The sequence below is a fragment of the Scaptodrosophila lebanonensis genome, unplaced genomic scaffold, assembly GCF_003285725.1.
Source record: "Scaptodrosophila lebanonensis strain 11010-0011.00,11010-0021.00 unplaced genomic scaffold, SlebRS2 tig00000024-arrow-pilon, whole genome shotgun sequence".
Taxonomy (NCBI): domain Eukaryota; kingdom Metazoa; phylum Arthropoda; class Insecta; order Diptera; family Drosophilidae; genus Scaptodrosophila; species Scaptodrosophila lebanonensis.
The window spans coordinates 17661612-17684273 of NW_022060538.1; the positions used below are offsets into that span (position 1 = coordinate 17661612).

Here is a 22662-nt window from a genome sequence, read left to right on the forward strand (position 1 = left end):
AGAGAAATTTGTCTAACCAACCATTTAATTGGCATTAAGAGGTAAGCGCAAATCAAAAATGATCAATTTCGTTTGTATGTAAAAGCATATACTATACCATATACATATGTATTTTAGCTGACGTGCACCGATGTGAAAAAGCGGCGATATAATATATATACATATGTAGTATATATCTACATATAGTATATATTTAGATTGATGCTGTAAGTCGCTTAATTTCTAACTGCCGCAAATCAAAAATGATCAATTTCGTTTGTATGTAAAAGCATATACTATACCATATACATATGTATTTTAGCTGACGTGCACCGATGTGAAAAAGCGGCGATATAATATATATACATATGTAGTATATATCTACATATAGTATATATTTAGATTGATGCTGTAAGTCGCTTAATTTCTAACTGCCGCTCTCAGGCTTGAAACGCATTTCAAGCATTGCTAGTGCGAGTCTGGGTGGGCTGTGTGTTATTATTTGCCTTTGTGCGTTTGTTTGTACGTCTTGCTATTCCTACACACTGTATATATATGTGTGTGAAAGAGAGTGTGTGTGTGTTTATCATGTGCGTTCAGTGCAGCCGCAGAACTTTGATTGAATGTAAATACAGCCTAGGGCGCTTGAGCAGCTGGCGTTGAACTTTGTGCATTATCAAGTTTCTGTTACTGTTGTTATTGCTTCTATTTTCTGTTATTGTTGTTGTTGTACTGCATTTATATAATAAAGTCATCAAACAGCTTTGCGCAGCAGTTGCTAAGCAATTTCTAATGGCAAAGCTATTGCCATTTTCTCTTTGATTGCCCCGCTCTCTGGCTCCACTTTCTCCACTTATAAAAATTGTTGCCTGCCGGCGCATTAAAAGCCAGAACTCATGCGCTTGTTTTTGTTTTTGGTTTTGGTTTTTCTGTATTACTGCCACTGCTATTGCAGTGTAAATATTTCTATTTATGCACTCTATACTCTAGTTATTAAGAGCACCCGTCGACCCTCCAACCACTTGACCTGCCCTGCAAGGCGCACGGTTACTACAACAACAACAATAGCCACGTCGGCATGGCCCTGGCACGTTGCTAATGTGCTCGGCCATTAGGTTGGCTGCGTGTTTTGTTTACGCAACGCGCCGACAAACAAGCTACACTTTTTGCTCTTCTTTCTGCATCTCTCATGCAGTTGACAGGCAGCAAAAAGCAGAGCGACTACAAAATTATATTAAATGTACTTTGGGGGGCGGGCAAAGCTATTGGTTGCTTAGCTGAACGCTACAAAAACAACAATAGTGGCTAGCTCGCCTAGGCAACACCAAAAGCAAATAACAAGAATTGGAATACGAATAAGTATAAGTATAAATAAATGAAACATAAATGTGCGCGGCATCGCTATGCTCTCGTCCTCTTTCGCCTTTATCGCCAGCATCTGAGGAATGCAAACAGGAAGCCGGAAGAGACACGAAGCAAAAGCAACAGTGCGGGAGTCAGATTTAAATTTCTCTGTCATCGGCAAATTCAAAGCGAACATTCAAGTTTTTATTAAAAAAAAAAATGGAATTTGCTTACAAACTCCCAATTTGAACGAAAGCATTTTAAATTTAAGAAATTGCTAGAAAGTGCTCAATAGTGGATTTTACGAGCAACAACGGGAGAGCGCGACAAGCGGAGACAAGGACAGCGAACATATTTGATTTTGGTATTTGACGTGGCAGGCCGCCGCAACTGTTGTCCTGAGTTACACAAAAGGATTTGCAGCCGCAGCAGAGCAAGTGTAAACATACACACACTCATACAGTACGGCTGCAGACGACACAGCAATAACAACAGCAACAGCAACAACAACAATAATAAAACAGGAAGCAAACTGAGCAGCAACAGCGTGAAGCAACTGAAATTGATTGAAGCAACAACAGAGAAAAACAGCAAAGAGCAACATCAACAGAAGCGACAACTCTGCCTGTGTGTGTGTGTGTGTGTTTGTTGGTGTGTGTGTGTGTGCGGGCGTGTGTATTGGACTTTGATGTGCAGCCGAGCGACGCCGTCATAAGAAAATCCAAATAGAGCAGCACCACATTCCCAAGCGTCCGCACACACACCACATTCCCAACCACACACAAATCACAAAACTGACACTGCGAGCGGAAACAGCACCGGCCGGCAACCAAGTATAGGTAAGTTTGATAGATGCCTATGGCACATGACACATGCATAGCTCCACCTGAATCACAAACACAAGCCAACTAGTGCTGTGCAGTCCATCAAATCGAAATACATAACCTGCTGACGGGCTATCGATTGCTGAGCTATTCATCGAAAATTTAACGCACAGAAACTATCTTTTCTAACTATTACAGTGAAAACTCTCTTGGCCGGACACTCACGGTCGGCCAATTTTTGTCCGCCCATGGGGAGTGTCCGCTTAAGGGTATACTTAAATACTTTATGCGCCAATCGAATTTTTTAGAAAAAGTGTCCGCCGAAGAGAGTGTCTGGATAAAAGAAGTGTCCATTAAGGGAGTTTTCTCTGTATTTCAATTGCTTTGTACCTTCAATATCGCTATTGCTGAATCGATAGCAAAAAGGATCTTTTCAAATTAATAGGATGGGCGTATTTAAAAACAAGTAGAGAAGCTAAAGTCGGGTGTCCCGACTTTGAAATACTCTGTACATATGTGTAGAATAGTTATGCGTGTATGTGTGTGCTTGTGTGTGTCTGTGTATGTGCCTGCCTAGGGTTTAGGGGAACCTGGATGCCAAGTTTGGTAATTGTTGTTGCTTTTGTTCAACTTTGTGCTGCATACATACACGCATATAAACACGCATAGGTACGTGATGTAAATATATGCTGTTAAAACTGAACATAAGCATGTATTCTAATTTAATTTAATTTAATTATTTAATTCATTTTTTTAATAATTTTATTTTTTTTATTTTATTTTTTTTAATTTTCCTTTTTTGTGGAGAGTACAGGCTATTTTACTGTCCGGCTTGCTCGACTGTAGCGTTCTCTCTTGTTATATATATAGATAGGAGATTATATTAGTATTATATTATTAGTTATAAGTATTATATTATCTCATTAATATTTTTAATGATATTTGAAATGCTCGGATTGTAAAAAAAAATATCCAAATAGATTTTACTTTTAAATGAAGAAATATCGATTCAGTTGATCTCTATTTAATATAAGCACACAAATTCGGACAAGACAATTGGCAAATTAAGCCAATCCTGTCGAGGTAAACTCATGTTCAACAATCAATGAGAGGCTTGAATCTGTATCTCAAGAATCGGTGTCTTACAAATTAATTGCCCCAAAATCTGCCACTCCACTAACAGGAATAAAGATATCAAGAAGACGGCTTTAAAATGTCATCGGTAATGTTAAATCTCGACGCCACCTCAGCAAAGCAATCCAGCGACTCTCGGTCGGATACGAGCTTTGTCAGCGGCCTGGACTCGCGTTCGGTGGCTTCGGTCACCAACGATGAGCCCCGCATTGTCTGGCTGAAGTACGTTATAGCCAGTCAGTTAGGTGTGCATGATCCGGTGCACGTGAATCGGTTGGTGCAACTGAATGCCGACGCCTTCGATGATTTTCTCAATAAGCGCTTCGAGAATCAAAGTGAGATAGAGCGTGTGGTCTTGTATGTATGGCGTACGTTCTACGATAAGCTGGTGGAAGAGGAGATCACGGTATTGGAGGAGGTGCCACCACCACCGCCATCTGTGCCCGATAAAAAGGACAAGAAGTCGAAGAAGGGGAAGGGAGATGCCAAGGCCGGCGGCAAAGGAGCCGCGAAGGCTGCAGCACCAAAAGCTGCGGCCAAAGGTCGCAAAAAAGGCGGTCAGGACGTAGCTCCAGCTGAAATGGATTCAGCACGTGCCCTCGAGGATGCCACAGAAACAGAGGCCACATACACGGGCGGCGAAACTACCGATGCTGATATCGACGTTGAAGGCGAAGGAGAGGGTGAAGAGGAGGCCACTGTAGCGGGCAGTGGCAAAAGTTCGGCACGCTCAAAGCGCTCACGTAAGTGGCTAGGCCCCCCAGAAACCCAGACCTTCACCCAAACAACACATAGTAACTATATTCTTGACCACATACAACCCATACAGCCAGCTCTGACACGGAAGATGGTAAATATGATCAGCGTACCATACTATCTCAGCATTGCCTTACTTTGCCTATTTTCTTTGGTTTCAACGCTACATTTTAATTTAGAAACTTTCGCTAGTACTTTTGAAGCACTCTCTCCACTACGTTTCCCTTTACAACGCAAACGTATACATTTTGAGGCAATATTAAACGAAATTCTTCTTAGCCACTTTCATCGTCCACCACACCACACCACATCATAAATATTTAAAAGACTCATTTTCTTTGTCTGAGGAAAATTCTCATTTCTTTTGTAACTTTTAATTTGAAAATGCGACCACTCCTCACTCCCAACCATAGGAAAAATGCAGCTCATTTGATTTGCTCGACGCTTCACAAAGATAACCGAAAAAGTTTCATTGCATTTAAATGGAGCTTTTACGGCCAGTGGACAATGCAAATCTCCTTTCTGCACGTCAATCACCACCGACACACATACAGTACTAATTCCTTGTAGCTGCCACGCCCCTTCTGATTATGTAGCCTTGCTAATTGGTTTCTTTTACAACAGGCCGCAAAACGAAGAAAAAGTCAACCTATGTTCCAGTCTATGTGGAGGTGAAGGTAAGTCTAGCACCTACAAGAATGTCATTTTTTTCTAACAGTCGGAAATAATGAATTAATATATCCTTATAAGTCATATTGTTAATGGTTATGTGTTTTCTGAAAAAATCTAAGGATAAGCTTCTTTTGACATTGTAGGACAAATATATGATTTGGACCTTTTAATCCAAATAATTAGAAAATAAAAGAAAATATAATTGAAGTCGTGAAATAAAGTTTTAAAAGTAATAATAAAATACCCATTTTTGAACACGGAACACAAAGTTATTCCTTATGTTGAGTTTGACACTGAAATATTTGTTGTGTGCATTTTCCTCAACTCGTAGAAAATAGTGCCTGCCTATGTAAAGACACCATTGCTACATTGTCACTTTGGTCCTATGCAATCAACCGACTTGGAGGCGAACGTTCGATATGTCTACATTGTGCGAAAGAATGCGCGCGAGATACGTGAGTAACTTGACCTTAAGGACACCCACGAAGCGGGGGCGCTCATTAAATACATCGTAAAATTGCAGCCTGGTTCAGTGAGATAACGCAATGCTTTGCCGAAATGCCGCTGCTCTTTCTGATTGGCAATGTGCGGGGCACGCTCATCAATTCCCTGCGACAGGATTTGAACTTGGTAAGCTCTGTGCCATAAAATGTGAACGCGTTCTCTTGCCACAGACAACACACAATCAAAAGAAATCGCTCAAATTTGCACTTACTATGGCCGCGTCGCTCATTTCACACACCATAAAGCGTTATTCAATCAATCAACCAACGGTTTCACGCCAGGCCATTGTTTTTCGAAGGCAGCCTATTCCATTCACCAGACCGTGCATCCGTGCGTTCGTACGTTCGTGCGTCCATGCCGTTCCTCCTCCCTCCTAGCCCGCTGCACAGCCGCAAAACAAAATGTTGTGACGAATTGTAATTAATTCCGAAACAAGGCAGTCATCTATCAAAATGCCCGTTGTGGCGCAACATTTTTCCGCTCGACTGCACAGTGAGGCAAATAACGTTCTATACCCCACTCCCAGCCTCCATCCAGCGTCCATCATCCCCACCCCAGCACTCACGCCCATCGTCTTAGCCGCTGTCGACTTAAATTGCTTCATCATAGCTACCAAAATGCGCTGCGGTTTCCATTAGGCTGACTGGCTGGCTCCTCATTCTATGCCATATCTTGCCCTTTGGCGCTTGCAAATTGTGCGGTTACTGCGCTGGCAAAAAAGATGATATCGCCATTGGGGGGATAAGGTGGTCAGGCGGAGGTCGAGTCCCTCGCTCAATAATATTTGCTTTTTGTTTGAGAATAAATGGACATTTTGTTGGAAATCAGTTTTCGTAAATCAACGCGACGGCAACGCAGCAAATCAATTAGAAAATCTACAAAACCGCCACGTCCGCAACGCCGCACACAAACACCCACACACCCACACATTCAAACACACTTACATACAAGCATGCAACATCGCTGGTATGTACGTACATACATACATATATGTACATATTGGTGAATTTTTTACAATTTGTTCACAGTTCCGTTAATTTCTTGTTGTTGCAGGTTTACAAAAACCTCATTCAATTTCAATTTCGCGAGCCGGCTACAATGGACAGCCAACAAATGGACAATTATGAGGGCCAGGCGGGTGGTGCTGGCGGCGCTGCTGGTGATGCCGGGAACGCTGGCGGCGAGGATGTTTCGAGCGAGGCCAAGGAATCGGGTCCGGGTCTATTGGAGCTATCCAAACCGTCGGAATTTCGTTTGAAAGCGCTTAAACAACAAAAGTATTTAACTTTTAACAAAGGAAACGCGGCGCAGCGTTCGCTCGGTTGGCTCCCATAGTTCGACGAATGGACAATTGGACAGATGAATGGGAAGGGGGCGAATCGAGAGACATGCGCCCGCGCTTTATTGGTTTCATGCTTCTGTTTCACAGCCTGGCTTTTACACGCTTGTCTACTTCTTGTTTTTTTTTCTTTTGGTTTTTTTTTTTGTTTTGGGAAATTTTTTGTTTGCCTTTGTTTTGCGTTTATCGCTGCATGCCATCGCTACAGTTCCTCTTTTGGTTGATTTTTTTCCCCAGCAACGATGCTACCGCCATCGCCGCATAACCCTTTTCGCACATAAATTACAGTACATCCGATAAGAAAATTTTATTTTTAATCGGATTTCATGCTACCATCACCGGCGCCACCACCAACAGCGACAGCTATGGCAACATCAGAAGCTGTCCGGTGAGAATGAGAGGGATGGGTGGGGGAGGAGGAAGGACGAAGCCCGAAGGAGGAGGGAGGGAGCTGCTTTAAAGGCACCGTCATCGCCCTTGTCCATTTTTGGCAGCCTACATTTATGGCACGTCCGACGCACTGCCACGCCTTGCCGCGCCTTGCCGCGCCCCATCCATTCATTCCCCTGTTTATGTCCATGCCCTTTCATTGTCTTGTCGCCGTAGCGTTGTCGACTTTCACGCGTTTGCATCCAAAATGGCCGCCACTTGACCGCTCGCTCACTTGGCACCATTTTGTTGCTCCTCCTGCTGCCGCTCTTTAGGTAGTCAGATTAAAATGCTGTCGTCAGAATCACATGTAGAGCGGGCCACTCTGGACTCCATTCTCCAACCATTGGCCCGCTGGCATCCTTTTTTGCTACGTCCTTTGTTTCAACGCGGCTTTCGCCTTTGTTGTTTGTATTTGTTGCTCATTTCGCTTATCAGTGGCTTTTCATTACTTTTGTGTTAATTTCGAACTGTGCGCATTATTTCGCTTGTTTTTTTTTTCAGTCTCTTGTGGCTGGCATCGTTCGCGATTTTACGCCTTTAATTGTGTTTGTTTATTTGCTTTTGCTCGGTTCTCTTTTTATATTAGCGACTTTTTTGTTTCGCCGCAGAAAGATGAAGGAGCTCGAAGCCATGGCCAAGAAGCAGGAGCGGGCAAAATCCAAACTCGAACCAACTGACGGTGATGCTGATGATGAGGAAGAGGCCGAGCAAGTGCAACAGAAGGGAGCTACCGATTTTGTATCTTCGTCTGAGGAGGAGGGTAAGTAACGAACTTTTTGCTTATACATTTTTTTTGCTTTATAATTATTGCATTAAAAAGAGGAGAAAAAGCCTGAGAAGTTGACCATTGGCGAGCGTTGGGAGCGACTGCTGACCGAGACCAAAGCAAAGGTGGTAGCAGAGCATGCAGCCGAAGAGGCGACGCCACCTCGCATTACGCCATTTCAGCGACGCCTATTCAAGGAGATTGAGGAGTTCGATCAAGAAATTGGTTGGACGATTAATCACATAGTCTGGGCCTTCAATCTGCCCACTTCATATATTTTGCCCGGGCAGGAAGAGACGGAATTTGAAGATGCCATAATCCGTGTGCCCGTAGATCCAAAAAAAATCGAACTAGTACCGACATACACGCAACAGCAGCTTGAAGAGGTCGTAGAAGGTTGGATCAAATATCTGAACACGACCATGAAAACACTAAAGGACAAAAAACTAGACGAGTTTACGCCCATGGCGGAATATCGTTACTGGCACGTGATGGAAATCGAACTCTACAGCACGCTCGAACAGCTGAAAACTGATTTTGTAATGGCTGTGCTCGATAGTCTGGCTACAAATAATTCCACAATTCTGCCCGCTTGGGATGCTGTACTGGCCAAAACAGAAGAGCGTTTCAAACTGGCTAAAGAGAACTCGGACTACTTGGGTACAATCACGGACTATCTGGAGGTGGGTGAACTCATTGATTAGTCTATGGCTTTACTGACAGATCGTTTGCAGAAAATACGCAATTACGATAGCTTTAAGATGACCGTATTGCAAATACCGAATGTGATGGTTGGTCTGCGACACATCTGGACCATGTCCAGCTACTATTGCCGGGACCCAGAAATGCAGGTGCTCCTCTGCCAGATTTCGAATGTGTTTGTGCAGAAGGTCAAGAGCTTCATATGCTTCGAAAACATTTTTCGGTAAGTTGTGCAAATTCATTTAAACATTGCAAAAATCTAACTTATATTTATGTATACTTAAAATTCGGGTACATACACTAAGATAGATATGTAATCTTAGTTATGGGAAAGAAAACTTAAATAATTAACTACTTAAGTAATTAATATAAATTGTATTTTCGACAGCTACTCTGCGACTTACACTTATGAGACAGCCACCAGCTGTGCCAACCTGTTGCGCTGTTGGAAGCAAGCCTACAAGTTGAGCCGGCAACATATTGAGGAATCTGGAGCAGGCTCCCGCTGGGAGTTCGATCGTGTGGCCCTATTCAGTGAGGTCAATCACATACATCGCGTAGCCGTTGATATCGCCTACATCGGTCGTGTGTTCATACAATATGAGAATCTGTTTGGACATCGCTTAAAGGCACTCATCACAGACCCGTCGATTGTGGACAATTTAATGCGAAAGGTCTATCGCATGCTCGACGAGCTTATGCACGGCATAGACTATGACATATTCCAGCCAAGCAACTGGGAGAATTGGGAATACTCCCTAGAACAGTTTAATCATCGCCTCGAGGGACTTGAGATGGAGGCGAAGGCGGTAATCGATCAAAGCATCAATTCGCTGCTTTCGTCTGCAAAGGGCCTGCAATTGGTCACCAATGCCAATATGATTGATACCCGATCGGCACTTAAGGAGTTCATCTCGACAAAACACGAAAACCTGCTCCGATATTTTGTGACTGAAATTAATACCGTGGAGTATGTTTTTACGGTAGGTGTTTGTGCATCCCAATTCACATTGAACATTTAACGAGAGCTGCTTATTTTAATATTTTCAGAACCACAAGAAAACTCCACCAATGTCCAAGCACCAGCCAGCTAAAATAGGAGCTGTATGTTGGGCCCGCTTGCTGGGCAGAAAACTAAAAAATTCGGTATTAGCGTTTAAACAGGTCGATGATGATCCAGCTCTTAAGCACAGCTTTCTGAAACGCAGTGCCTTCAAGCAGTACTTCGAATTAATGACTAAAATGTTTCAGTTCGAGAAGGGCTTGTTTGAGAAATATCTGCAGACCGCGACCTTTCTGATAAACCACTCAAATCGATCCAATATACTGAGCTTACACATATGCAACGATAATATTGGTAGAGTCTCAATGACCACTTTTTATACAATATTTATCTTATCTACCTTACAGTTACATACATAACGGAGGCCACACAAACTCTTAAGACCAAGAACCGCGAGTCGAGTGCCAGCCGGGTGAGCACAAGTCAACAAGTGAGCCTTCAAGCAATAAACAGTACCGCATCTTCGATGGCCTCATTCACTGGATCTATCGATAGCGGCATGTCTGTTAACGATATGGCCGAACCAGCTGGTCAAGTTGGTTTTATGTGCAAAATCAATAAGCTTACCGTCGTCACGGCCATGATTATGTGGATAGTAAGCAAGACCAGGCATGCAAATGTACAGTTACGCAAGGCATTGGCCTACCTCAATCTGATGAGGGACAAAAAGTCGAAGGACATAACGCCGTACGATAGGGAGTGCATGCAAACTTGCGAGTGTAAGTGTATTTTCTTCAGCTCTTATACGTTTAATAGGTATAGGTGCAACATATATTAAATCTTAGCTTACCCAAAATAATATTCTTCGAAATGGCTCTCTTCTACATAACTTCCTCATCTTTTTCAAACTTTGCAGTATTTGTGCGTGCTGAAGCTCAAAAAATGCTACCTATTTGGCGAGAGCTCGTTGGAGATCGCGTGCTAATCGAGTACCACATGAACTTTGAGGTAAATCTGAATCGTGAAATTTTCGATGTTATGTTTGAGGGCCAACTGTTTGAGCACTTGGGCTTTGAGTTACCATCAGTTCTGCGCACTGGTATCATGAAAAAAGAGATTCTATTTAAGGACTACGAAAGGCTTACCGAAGTAATAGAGCGCTACAATAGTATTATTGCGAATTTGTCACTCTCGGAGGTTATTTTCCTACGCGATCATATCTACGACACCGAACTATTCATTCAAATGGGCGTTGGCCGTTATACCTGGATGTCATTCAATATCGGCAAGTTCTGTGAGCAAATAAACTCGCAGCTCCGCAAGTTAACATCCATAGTTTCGCAAATAAATTTCATTCGTTTGGACTTGCGCAATCGTATTGACTTAATCAAAAGTTTTAATCTGTTTAACTTGGATAATGTGGATGAGGAAAGTTCGCTTGCACCCATTACATCAACATTGAATTTTTCGCGATCAAACCCTAGGATGAACGAATCTCGCACAAATAAGTCTACTAGGACCTTCCAGTCGACCACGGGTGAGAGAATAACCATTTTAGTCGCTGAAAAGGAGCACGACAAAAAGGAAAAGCAACAAGAAATAGCCTGCGGCAAGGGCATCTATCACTGTCAGACTTACTTTGAACGCCTGGAAGAGTCACGCAATCGCAAAGCAGCCCAGATGAAGAAGTTGTACGATTCGCTAGGGCCTGTGCTTATCAAGCTGGAGAGTTTGGTGCTGGGCACATTTACAGGACGGTCGGAGAAAATGCGAATGTATTACGAATACTGGGAGGATGAGACCTACAAATGCATTATTGAGTAGGTGCAGTAAAATAACAACAATCTTTAACTAATTCTTTTGCTTCTGCACCTCATACAGCATGACCTATCAGAACCTTAAGTGCTACATTAGTCGTTTGCTGTCGAAGGCGCCCATGTTCGAGGTAAACGCCGTTCTTTTAATGTCTGAAATAGTGCTCGAACCATCAGTGAATGAACTTCAGAACATTATTGTGACAGCCGCCAAAGATTATCTATCGCGGTGAGTCGAATCACACTCTATCCAGCAGAAAGTCAGAAATCTTATATTTCGCTAACAGAATGAAAATCTTCACGCGGTGGATGATGGGAACCTGCCTCAATTGCCCACTCATCGAGACGGGTACGCAATGGAAATTCAACTATACCTTCTACGAAGATGTTGTACAAATCAATAATATTATTGATCTTGTTGTACAAATACACAATTTGGCCCACAAAGTTGTACTAGAAGCCAAGGCGTTTGTGGTGCAGTGAGTAACCAAAATTAAACATGCTATGTGTATGCCACTCCCCCTTTTTTTACAGATTTCGCAAATATTTCAATCTGTGGGCGTACGATAAGTCCTTGATATGCGCCAAGTTTGTCGAACGCCAAGTCACACTCATTGAGATCGATGAGAAATTTACATTTTACTCCAGCATCATAGACACACTGTCCAGCATGCGCCCATATCATGATGTATGCTGTATTCGCATAAATTTACAGCCCCTGCTCGACAGCATAAAGGAACATGCTCAAGAATGGTGCACCAAGCTGGGTGAGGAGCTGTCGCGCCATGTTAATGACAACATGAAGGCAATGCGCTCCGAAATCAAAGTGAGTACAAATACGAGTGCGAGGCATTTAATCCAATAATTCCCATTTCGTTTTTATGGCCGGCAGACGCTCAGCTTAAATCTAAATAAGACAACGCGTGAGCTAGAGGACTTTAAGCTGGTAATGCAAACAATTGCCACTGTACAATCGACCACGCTAACGAACGAGCAAAAAATACACGAAATGCAGGAGACCTTCACAGTGCTAAGCGAGCACAAAATCATGGTAAGTCGCTCGACGCTTAATGAAATTAACTGCAAGCTGCCACTCGACCGCCGTCGCTCAAGTCTGGTCAGCCCCTGTACCCAATCTACACAGCTCACTGGCCTCACAGCTCCTACTCTCCTCGGCAATTTGCGTCAGCTGCAGTGTCAGTTATTTGTATATTCAAATGAGGATTTTTAAGAGAAATACCCTAAAAGTCGTTCCTACTATAACTGCCGCTCTTTTCTAACCACTCTCCTCCCCCCTGCTGTTTACATATGCATATTTTGGCCACCCATTGCCATTGCCATTGCCATTTCCAAATGGCTTCTGCATTTTACGAAAAACTCACACACAAATGGACATATCTGCTATTACGTAACTGGTCAGTCGACCAATGGACTTCGACTGCGTATATATCTGTATATGTGGGTGTGCCCGCCATTTGGGTTTGCTGCACATTCGTTCATTTATTGATGGCATTTCACCGACGGCTGCTGCGCTTAGCTCTTGGCCAGACAAAACGGAATTAACTTGCATTTTATATAAATTAATGTATGAATGAACAAATACATACATACACACACACACACTCACTCAAATATACAGACCTTGCAATTGGCAAATGAAAATTTATGCAGCGACCACAACCGTGGTCACACAATTGGCCCTGAAAGCTATGCTATGATTTTTTTCTTTTTTGGATTATATGTGTATGCGAGTGTGGCTGGCACGCTTGAGTGCTCGTTAGTGCATTTCGGCACTTTTCATGATTATTATTTGCACTCGCTGTTAATTGAAGAACATCGCTTAATTTTAATGTGATTTTTCATTTCCATTTCCAGTTTCCCTACGAGGACATGCTGATGGCCCATCATCTGGAAAAGCGCTGGAAGCGTTTGTTCCTTTCGGCCCTATACCGCTCGGAGAAACTTCAGCCAATTAAGCAGAAGTTTGCCGATATGACTGCTGTAGAAATCACAGTATTTTGCGATAATGTAAGTTAACAAACACTGACAAAGACTGCCTGGCGGCTGTTGACAGTCGTCGTCAATCAGTCGTCGCTCTACCCACAATTACAACCCCCTACAAGCTGGGGCGGGAACTGTCGACTTTGCATTTCCGCTATTCTGCGTTTTCTACAATTCTGTTTTGTTTCCTCTTATTATTATTTCCTTTCAATGGCATTTTAATTGGATTTTTCCGCGCGCTCAACCATTATTGTCAATTGTCAGTAGAATCGTCAGCGTCAGCGTCAACCATTCGCGTAAAATGAATTAACTTGAAGTGTTTATTATTTGAATTAAGGCGTGGCGCGCCCGCGCAAAGCGCAACAATCAAATTCAGCCACTTTCCGCTGCATTTGCAGTCCTTTAGCTACAATAGCTCTTCATCTTATTCTTCCTTCAGTTGGGTGATTTCATCAAGGACTGGGATCAGAACGGGCCCGGAACTGTGGGAGCCGAGCTGGACCGTGGCGTGCGCCTAATGGATCCGTACGGACAGAAAATTAAAGATCACGAGTCTCGCCGCGAAGAATTGGCCAATGCAGAGCGTCTTTTTGATATGGCCATGGTGGATTATCATGAATTTGGGCGCGTACAGACCGAGTACGAAGGGTTGCAATTGGTAAGTCCTTAGCTTTAAATTAACAGAAGATTAATAGGTTTTAGCTTACAAAAAATAGGTCAGTACTAGAAGTTTTAAGCGCAAAACAATTCACCGCAGCGAAGTTCTCTTCACTTTGCTAGCTTTGTTATGACTGCTTTTCTAATTGATAGGATATATGTTAAAAGCTAGTTTGCAGACTTGCCATTTTTTGTTTGTTTTTGGAAACCGAAATGCATTTTATTACGTTTTATATTTTTTATAATATACTACATAATCGTCATTATATATTTTAGATCTTCAAATTGTACAAAGCCCAGAAGAATGGTCGCGAGATTTGGGGAAAAACATTGTGGGCCGATTTGGATCCAAATGTACTTACTGAAGGCGTTGAGAGCTACTTGAAGGAATTTCGTAAATTACCTAAGCCCGTAAGTCGTAAGCCCCTGCCCCCATATTATGAACCATCAAAAGTTTACCAATTAGGTAAAGTTTTGACCTGCCGCCTGCGTCGATTTTCATAAAAGCGGCGAGCATGAAAAAACAATGCCCCAACACTTGCTAAAGCAACTGCAAATACTTTTGAACTCTGTGCTGCGTTGATGTGGAAAATTTTTTCCACTTTTGCTTAAACAAGAAAAGTGAAAATTTTTGCCGTGGACAGCACAACGGAGGCACGGCGGGCCTTGCAGCGACAAAATTTTGCACCTAAACTGATTATGACAAATTGATTTATTTACTTGACTAACAAGTTTTGAGGAATTTCGCTGGCTAAAAGTTTGCGCTCTCAAAACTTTTACATACGAAATGAAATGGGCACTGACTACCATTGCGACGGTGACTTTTTGAGGGGTTGGACAGTGTCTAATGGGCGTGTACGGAGAGGGTGTAGTGTGGAGAGAGACGCGCAATGATAGGCAACATTAAAAGAAAAAATAATTTCAACAATATCACCATTTCATTGGGCGGACATTTCAAATAAGATCTTCAGAAAAGCAAATTAATTTCGAGTCAAGATAAATGGACTCGAATAATCACTCACTCTTCGATTAACTCTTTAACTGTGCCAGAATATACAAACTAAATACACAAACGACCACAGTGAAAAGCACATATTTTTATGACGTTTTTAAATATCGTGTTATGCTCTGTGTGTATGTTTGCCCGCATTTATATATATATATATATATATATGTGTGTGTGTGTGTGTGCATTTTATCAGTCATATTTCAGCAACAAGCGTCATTCAGAAGCAACGCAAACAGTCAGCCAGTCAAGGGCGTTGTCAAATGCTGCCGCATAATCAGCATCCTAAAATGCAAACCAATTTGTTCAGTATTGAAAATAATTAAAACCCAAGCAGATTGGATAAACACAGTGGCAGGCAGCCACGTAAGCTGGCAGAGGCAGGGGGGACTATAGAGTTTGAGTAGCAGCCATTCGGCGGCTTATTGACAAGTTCGCGTTTTTGTGCCGCTGCTGGCAATGTCCTGTCGAAGCCTGTTTGCCTGCCTGTCTGTCTGTCTGCCGTCCTGCCTTCCTGCTGCCTGCCTGCATTTTGAATGCGCAAACAACCAACGCTCCATGCAAACACACACTAGGAGAGGCACAGAAGCAAGCAGTAGAGCGCAAACAGAGTGCGCTTTTTGGCTTCTGTTTGCATGCCAGCGCTTGCCACTACTGACCAAAGGACATACTGACCGATGGATCGGCGGACCGATGGTCCCATTGAGCAACCGCGCATGGCACGCGTCCATCATAATTCAACAAGGAGGTTGCGGCAGTGCATGACAAGCGCCCAATACCACAGAAACAACCGCAGTATTGTTTTAACTGATTTTCCATTGCTATTGCCAACGAAGCTAATGCTAAACTTTTTCTGTCTTCCATGCAATCTGCCATCTTTCTTTGTTGCCAACGAGCAGGTGCGCCAGCTGCCAGTTGGTCAAAATCTGGAGTTGCATATGAAACAATTCAAGGCCACAGTGCCGCTCATGGTCAGTTTGAAGCATGAAGCATTGCGTGAACGGCATTGGTTGCAGCTGATGGAGAAGACCGGACAGGCCTTTGACATGGCGCCGACTCGTTTCACGCTCGAGAACATGTTCTCCATGCAACTGCACAAGTACCAGGAAATAGCCGAGCAAATACTCACCAATGCCATTAAGGAATTGCAAATTGAGCGCGGAGTTCGTGCCGTCGAGGAAACTTGGGCGGTTATGGCGTTTAAGGTTATCAAACACTACAAAGGTATGGACGATCGCGGTTGGGTCTTAGGACCAGTGGATGAGATCACGCAAGTCCTAGAAGATAATGCCATGAATTTGCAATCAATGGGCGCCAGCCAGTAAGTATTATTTGGTATCAATGCGCTTTGTTGTATGAGAGATCATTTTACTTTAGATTGTTAAATATTTTTTAACCCACTTTCTGCAGATATATTATGACATTTATAAAAAAAATTTGTTTAGTTGCTTTTAACTGACAAAGTAATTTTTATTCGAGAATATTTTCTTCAATTATATTGTGTGTTATTATAATTTTGAAACTCTCGAACTAGTGCTTGTTAGGCCCAAGTTGTTTTATAACAATTTCAAACGTAAACAGAAATATACACATATGTATTTATCTTATTTATATGCATTGCTTTGCTTTAATGACATTTTAAATACGAGTATTATACGAGTATCTGCAATCTAATAATCCAGAAAATCATGTATATAATTTAAACAACTACTCGTACTCACAAGACAATATACAATTTACAATGTACATTTCAATTTAATGATTGTTTTCGTTTCATTAGCTAAACCTACACAAAAATTTACATTGCATTACAGATTCATTGGCCCTTTTCTGGGCACGGTAAACAAGTGGGAGCGGTCTTTGGCACTGGTATCGGAGATCATTGACGAGTGGCTGGTGGTGCAGCGCAAGTGGCTCTATTTAGAGGGTATCTTCATTGGGGGTGACATACGCACCCAACTGCCGGAGGAGGCGAGGAAATTTGATGACATTGACAAGGCTTATCGAAGGGTGAGTAATCTGACTGACAGACAGACTGACAGACTGACTTCACTTGACTTGACTGGTTGTTCTCGCTCATGTTATTTGCTTATTTGCTGAATTTGCCAAAATATCTCTTGTTCAATTTATTTGAGTTTATTTAATGTGTGCCGACAATATGGCGACGCCTTACTTAACGGTAAACATAATACGCATGCAAACGACCACTTTGCGTATGCGTAATTGTGTTGGCCACCACCCACCCCACACACATATATATATATATATATATATATATATATATATATATATATATATATATATATATATATATATATATATATATATATATATATATATATATATATATATATATATATATATACATTCGGAATATTCTTTATGCTTGTATGCTTTATGCAGACTGCTGTCGCAGTGTTTACAAATTCGAAGCACTTTCACCTTAGCTGCAAATGTACACCACTACGAATACCAGAGTGTATGTTGTGTGTGTGTGTGTGTGTATGAGTGGGTGTGTTTATGCCGCTTAACTTCACTTAACCTTGCCAGCTTAGTAGTTGCTTGTTTGGCCGCTTGCTTTTTGGTTCGTATAGTTTTGGCTGCTGGCCGTCGACGTCTTTACGTTTCATTTGCAACATTTGCCGCCATATTTGATGCCATTTATGCGATGATTTATTATTTTGATTTGCTCTCGACATTCGTGTTTTCTCTTCAGTTTTTCTTTATTTGTGCTTTGTGTTTTCTGCTTTGTTTTGTTTGTGTTGCGCTCATTGCCTTTCATTATAATTTACTATGTGTATTATATATTGTTTGCCATTCACATTCTCATACTCATTCCCTTTTCCCATTTTCCCTCACATCATCACCGCACTGCAGATCATGGTCGATTGTGCCAAAAATCCGTTAGTGGTGCCATTCTGTTCAATACCCGGACGTCTTGTCGAAATACAAGGTTTGGGCATTGGATTGGAAAATTGTCAGAAGTCGTTGAACGAATATTTGGACTCGAAACGCCGCATTTTCCCGCGTTTCTATTTCATTTCCACCGATGAGCTGCTCTCCATATTGGGCAGCAGTGAGCCATCTGCAGTACAGAACCACATCATTAAGGTAGGTATGGGATATGGGGCCTGTGGACCACTGCTTTTGATACCAGTTTTGTGGGGGCGTGTTGCAGACTGTCGCTTACAGTTGCACAACAACAGATTTGCCAAACTGCTAGTGACATTATTTTTATGTACGACTGGGCGTGCATGTGTGGGGGGGCGCATATATATTTGAGTGAGTGTCGCTATACGAGTATGTGTGTAAGCTATGCCATAAAAGTTAATGTCACTGTTTATGCGTTCTGGCCAATGTCCATGCCCTGACTGACTGGCTGACTGGACGGCTGGCTAGCTGGCTACTTTGCCAGCTTATGGCTGAGAGCACAACGGAAATTACGCCATTTTTGCAGCACATGCGGCAATCCGACTCAGAGTCCTTGCCCGCACTCTGGTACTTTTTTATGAATTTATTTGGCTTATAAATAAAAATGTTTTTGCGCATTGATTTTACAATTTTCATTTGGCGTGGCGTGGGCACAACTTAATTTTCTTGCCTCGTGATGTTTCTTATGCCTCGGTGTTCGTTGGCTCTATTCCACAGATGTACGACAATATTAAGTCTCTGCGGCTGGTCAAGGAAGGCAATCTGACCATTGTGACGGCTATGATATCCAGCGAGGGCGAAGTCATGGAGTTTCGCCACGTTGGTAAGTTCCAAAGACAAAATTTTAACTTCCCGGTTAGAGATGTGCATGTGATTACATTTCGTTTGACTTTGCGATTTCGGAAGTATTCTTGTAGAGTTATTTCATGAATTTACACATTTCTGTATGAGAAGTACTTTAGATTATTTCAAAAGAAACTATTTCTACTACGTTCTCGTATATGAACCCCAAATTTCACACTCTACAGGCTCCCCACAGTTCAATCGATAGGAGAAAGGCTTAAATTGGGAAATGATGATTGACTAAGAGATAAGTTTGGGCATTGTAAGCGTTCTGAAGTTAAACAAAAATCACGAGACCCACAGCAATATTCGGTCACACGCTCACGCCCATCCATTATTCCGAACCTTAACAGAGCATTGGACGCACTGATTGCCAATTTTAAAATTGAACTTTTTTATGGGCACAGTCGTCGCACAGAGTGTCTGACTGGCCAATTTCTTTTAATTAATTTCAAGCCGACGCCGACGCGCGCTGCTGGAGATTATTACACTTTCTGCTGTTGTTTGTTCTTTTTATAGTTTGATTTTTATTGTTGTTGTATACACTTATTGATATTGCGTGGAAGTCAGCGCCTCGGTCTCACTTTATTTATGTTTCTGCAATAATTTTGTGGCCATTGTTTCCCAAACTCACAGGCTGCCTCTTTCCCCCTCTTTCTCTCTCGCTCACTGTCACCCTTATTTTTCACTGCCTTTTTTCCTTTAATCTACTCTTTCCTTTCCTTCCCTATCCCCACATTGCAGCTCGTGCTCAGGGCCGTGTGGAGCATTGGATGAACGATGTGCTGGATGAAATGCGGCGCTCCAATCGCTACATAACGAAGACGGCCATCTACGATTTTGGCACCGATCTGGAAATTTCAAGGTAAGTGACTGAAGGACTGAGTTGCGGTCGCATATTAAGTGAAGACCCCGACATAAAATATGTTTTATGGAGAGGCCATTGAAACAATAACAATCAGACAGGGTATCACTGTCACTCGGTAGGGTGGTGCTGGTAGTCGAATAACGGCTGGCGACCGTCTCGCCCAACGCCTTTTATTGCCAGCGATTTACATTCACATGCGTTACGTGTGCGTTCGATGCGGCTGTTGCTGTATAATTTTGTCATTTGCCACGATTTATTATTTTTATAAGCTCCCCCGCCGCGCCGTCAATCGGCGTGGTGTGGCGGCTTAAGCGAACCTGCGCATGCATGAGCATATTTATGGCAAATTGTATGAAATTGACAGTCATTGGCCACTTTCGATTTCTCCTCATCTTACCGCAGACCCGACTGGCTAATGAACTACCAGGGCATGGTAGGGCTGGCGGCCAGTCAAGTGTGGTGGACCGCCGAGGTGGAGGAGGCCTTTGACCAGGCTCAGAATCATGGCAACATGCGGGCCATGAAGGACTTTCTGTCCAAGAATAACTATCAGATCGAGGAGCTGGTGCTGAAGGTGCGATCGAATTTGTCGCGCAACGATCGACTCAAGTTCAAGGCCCTTTGTACCATAGATGTGCATGCGCGCGATATTATCGACAATTTTGTGCGCGACAATATTCTAGATGCCAGCGAGTTTAGTTGGGAGAGTCAACTGCGCTTTTACTGGGTCAAGTTCTACGACAATCTCCACGTGCTGCAATGCTCCGGGGAATTTGAGTATGGATATGAGTACATGGGCCTAAACGGACGTCTGGTCATCACACCTTTAACGGATCGTATCTATTTGACCATAACCCAGGCGCTTCTTATGAATTTGGGTAAATAATACATGCATTATCATCCATTTCCATGTGGGTGTATCTTTATATCTGATTAGGAGGAGCACCCGCGGGTCCAGCAGGCACAGGTAAGACTGAGACCGTAAAGGATTTAGCGAAGGCAATGGGACTGCTGTGCGTGGTTACCAATTGTGGCGAGGGTATGGATTACCGGGCTGTTGGCACCATACTCTCCGGCTTGGTACAGTGCGGTGCTTGGGGCTGTTTCGATGAGTTCAATCGTATTGATATATCTGTGCTTAGTGTAATCTCCACACAACTGCAGACGATCCGGAATGGACTTATACGCAAGCTGGAACGCTTTGTAGTAAGTACTGTTCCCGTCACTCTAAAAAAATTTATTAAATTTCTGAATCTGAAAACACATACCCATAACTCGTCGGTCTGTAGCAAAAGCGGATCAGGAACAGAAATATTTAAGTGCCTTATACTAACAAGTTGAAACAATTTTTCCACCTTTTCAGTTTGAAGGCGTTGAGATTAAGCTGGATCCTAAATGCGGAGTATTTGTCACCATGAATCCCGGATATGCAGGCCGCACAGAGCTTCCCGAATCAGTCAAGGCCTTATTCCGCCCAGTCACCTGCATAAAGCCAGATTTGGAACTGATCTGTCTTATATCACTCTTCTCAGATGGTTTTCTTACCGCCAAGGTGCTGGCCAAGAAGATGACTGTACTGTACTCACTGGCGCAGGCGCAACTCTCTAAGCAGTGCCATTACGATTGGGGTCTCCGGTCACTGAACTCTGTGCTCCGCATGGCTGGTGTCATGAAGCGTCAGTCCGAAGATCTTCCCGAAGCTGTTGTGCTAATGCGAGTGCTGCGCGACATGAACTTCCCCAAGTTCATTTTCGAGGATGTGCCACTCTTCTTGGGCCTCATCAAAGATCTGTTCCCAGGCATAGATTGTCCTCGCATTGGCTATCCAGACTTTAATGCGGCCGTGCGACATGTGCTGGTTAATGATGGCTACATACTACTGGCCGATCAGGTGTGCTATGATTGACTATAGTATTCGTTTTGAATTTCCTGCCCATTCAATTTTTTCACATCTTTCTCCTGCCATTGTTGTCATGACGCAGCTGACAAGCAAATGGCAGGGTCCTGATGCTTGTGCCGACTATTGGAGCTAAGCTCGGGGCTCTGCCATAACCGTTGGCCCCGCTTATGCCCATCGCACTTACTGCTGTTGTCATCGTTGACACTTTGACACTTTGTAAATTGCGCTTTGTCGCATAATCGCAAATGAAGGAAATGTTACAAAGCATTTTACAACGACGACCCAACGAACTTGCCCTGCTCCCACAGCTATTGCCGTCTAATTTCAACTTTGCTCTTCAGTCTGCTGACAATTTTCACTTATACAATTTTCTCCGTTCTATTCCACCTTCCATTTTGCAACAATTTTTGCCATTTTCATCAAACAAAACGTTGCGCAAATGTCACACACTTCCTCTATACCGGACAACTTCTGTTGTTGCTGTTGCTGCTCCTGCTGGCCAATTGCTGTCAACCCCTCTACCGCCCCCGCAACATCATTTATGACAACTAAATCCCACCACCAACGGCACCAACGGCAACATCACCTCCACTTCACCTCCACTGTGTGTCCGCATACGGCAGGAGGACAAAGTGGTGCAAATGTACGAAACCATGATGACCCGGCACTCGACCATGATTGTGGGCCCAACAGGTGGCGGCAAGACTGTCGTCATAAATGCTTTGGTCAAAGCGCAAACCCACATGGGCCTGCCCACCAAGTGCAATGTGCTTAACCCCAAGGTAAGTGGACTTTTTTCTTTACACACACACACACACACACACACACACAGAGCTATTGTCCTGTGCTTTTTTCTTTTTATGGCAAGTCCGTTCATTACAGCAATGTTGGTTATGCGCTTGGAGAGATTTTCGTTTCGCTTTCATTGTGTTGAAGTTTTCTTTGTTTTAGACATTTTTCTGTCACATTTCGCTTGACAATCCAGAGAAAAGATTTTAAGTGCTTGCAAAAATGTTCGATTGCAAATGTTTTTTGCTATAATGAGTTAGAACAATAGCAATTTACCACTTTCTGCCAACTGCATTGCTTGAATTAATGGATGCGGCTATTTCTTTAGGTACCCAAATATTTATATATCACATTTGTACATTAAATAGCTAAAGCGTTCTTAAAACATTGAAAGCTTC

At 42.9% G+C, this 22662-nt stretch overlaps 1 protein-coding gene across 1 annotated transcript in view; it reads left to right on the top strand.

Moving 5' to 3' along the window:
* Positions 1 to 8302: 8302 nt before the first annotated feature.
* The window catches only part of LOC115622037 (dynein heavy chain 10, axonemal), a 33038-nt gene continuing 18678 nt past the window's right edge, over positions 8303 to 22662 (top strand). Inside the window, exons 1-22 of the mRNA XM_030515904.1 lie at positions 8303 to 8433; positions 8485 to 8675; positions 8841 to 9435; positions 9503 to 9809; positions 9863 to 10234; positions 10372 to 11275; positions 11337 to 11498; positions 11557 to 11748; positions 11804 to 12095; positions 12162 to 12320; positions 13145 to 13297; positions 13710 to 13928; positions 14204 to 14338; positions 15833 to 16254; positions 16748 to 16943; positions 17811 to 18044; positions 18582 to 18687; positions 19452 to 19572; positions 19978 to 20453; positions 20513 to 20781; positions 20939 to 21466; positions 22099 to 22257. Coding sequence (XP_030371764.1) covers positions 8512 to 8675; positions 8841 to 9435; positions 9503 to 9809; positions 9863 to 10234; positions 10372 to 11275; positions 11337 to 11498; positions 11557 to 11748; positions 11804 to 12095; positions 12162 to 12320; positions 13145 to 13297; positions 13710 to 13928; positions 14204 to 14338; positions 15833 to 16254; positions 16748 to 16943; positions 17811 to 18044; positions 18582 to 18687; positions 19452 to 19572; positions 19978 to 20453; positions 20513 to 20781; positions 20939 to 21466; positions 22099 to 22257 — 6165 coding nt within the window. The 5' untranslated portion in view covers positions 8303 to 8433; positions 8485 to 8511. The remainder of the gene's footprint in view (positions 8434 to 8484; positions 8676 to 8840; positions 9436 to 9502; positions 9810 to 9862; positions 10235 to 10371; positions 11276 to 11336; positions 11499 to 11556; positions 11749 to 11803; positions 12096 to 12161; positions 12321 to 13144; positions 13298 to 13709; positions 13929 to 14203; positions 14339 to 15832; positions 16255 to 16747; positions 16944 to 17810; positions 18045 to 18581; positions 18688 to 19451; positions 19573 to 19977; positions 20454 to 20512; positions 20782 to 20938; positions 21467 to 22098; positions 22258 to 22662) is intronic.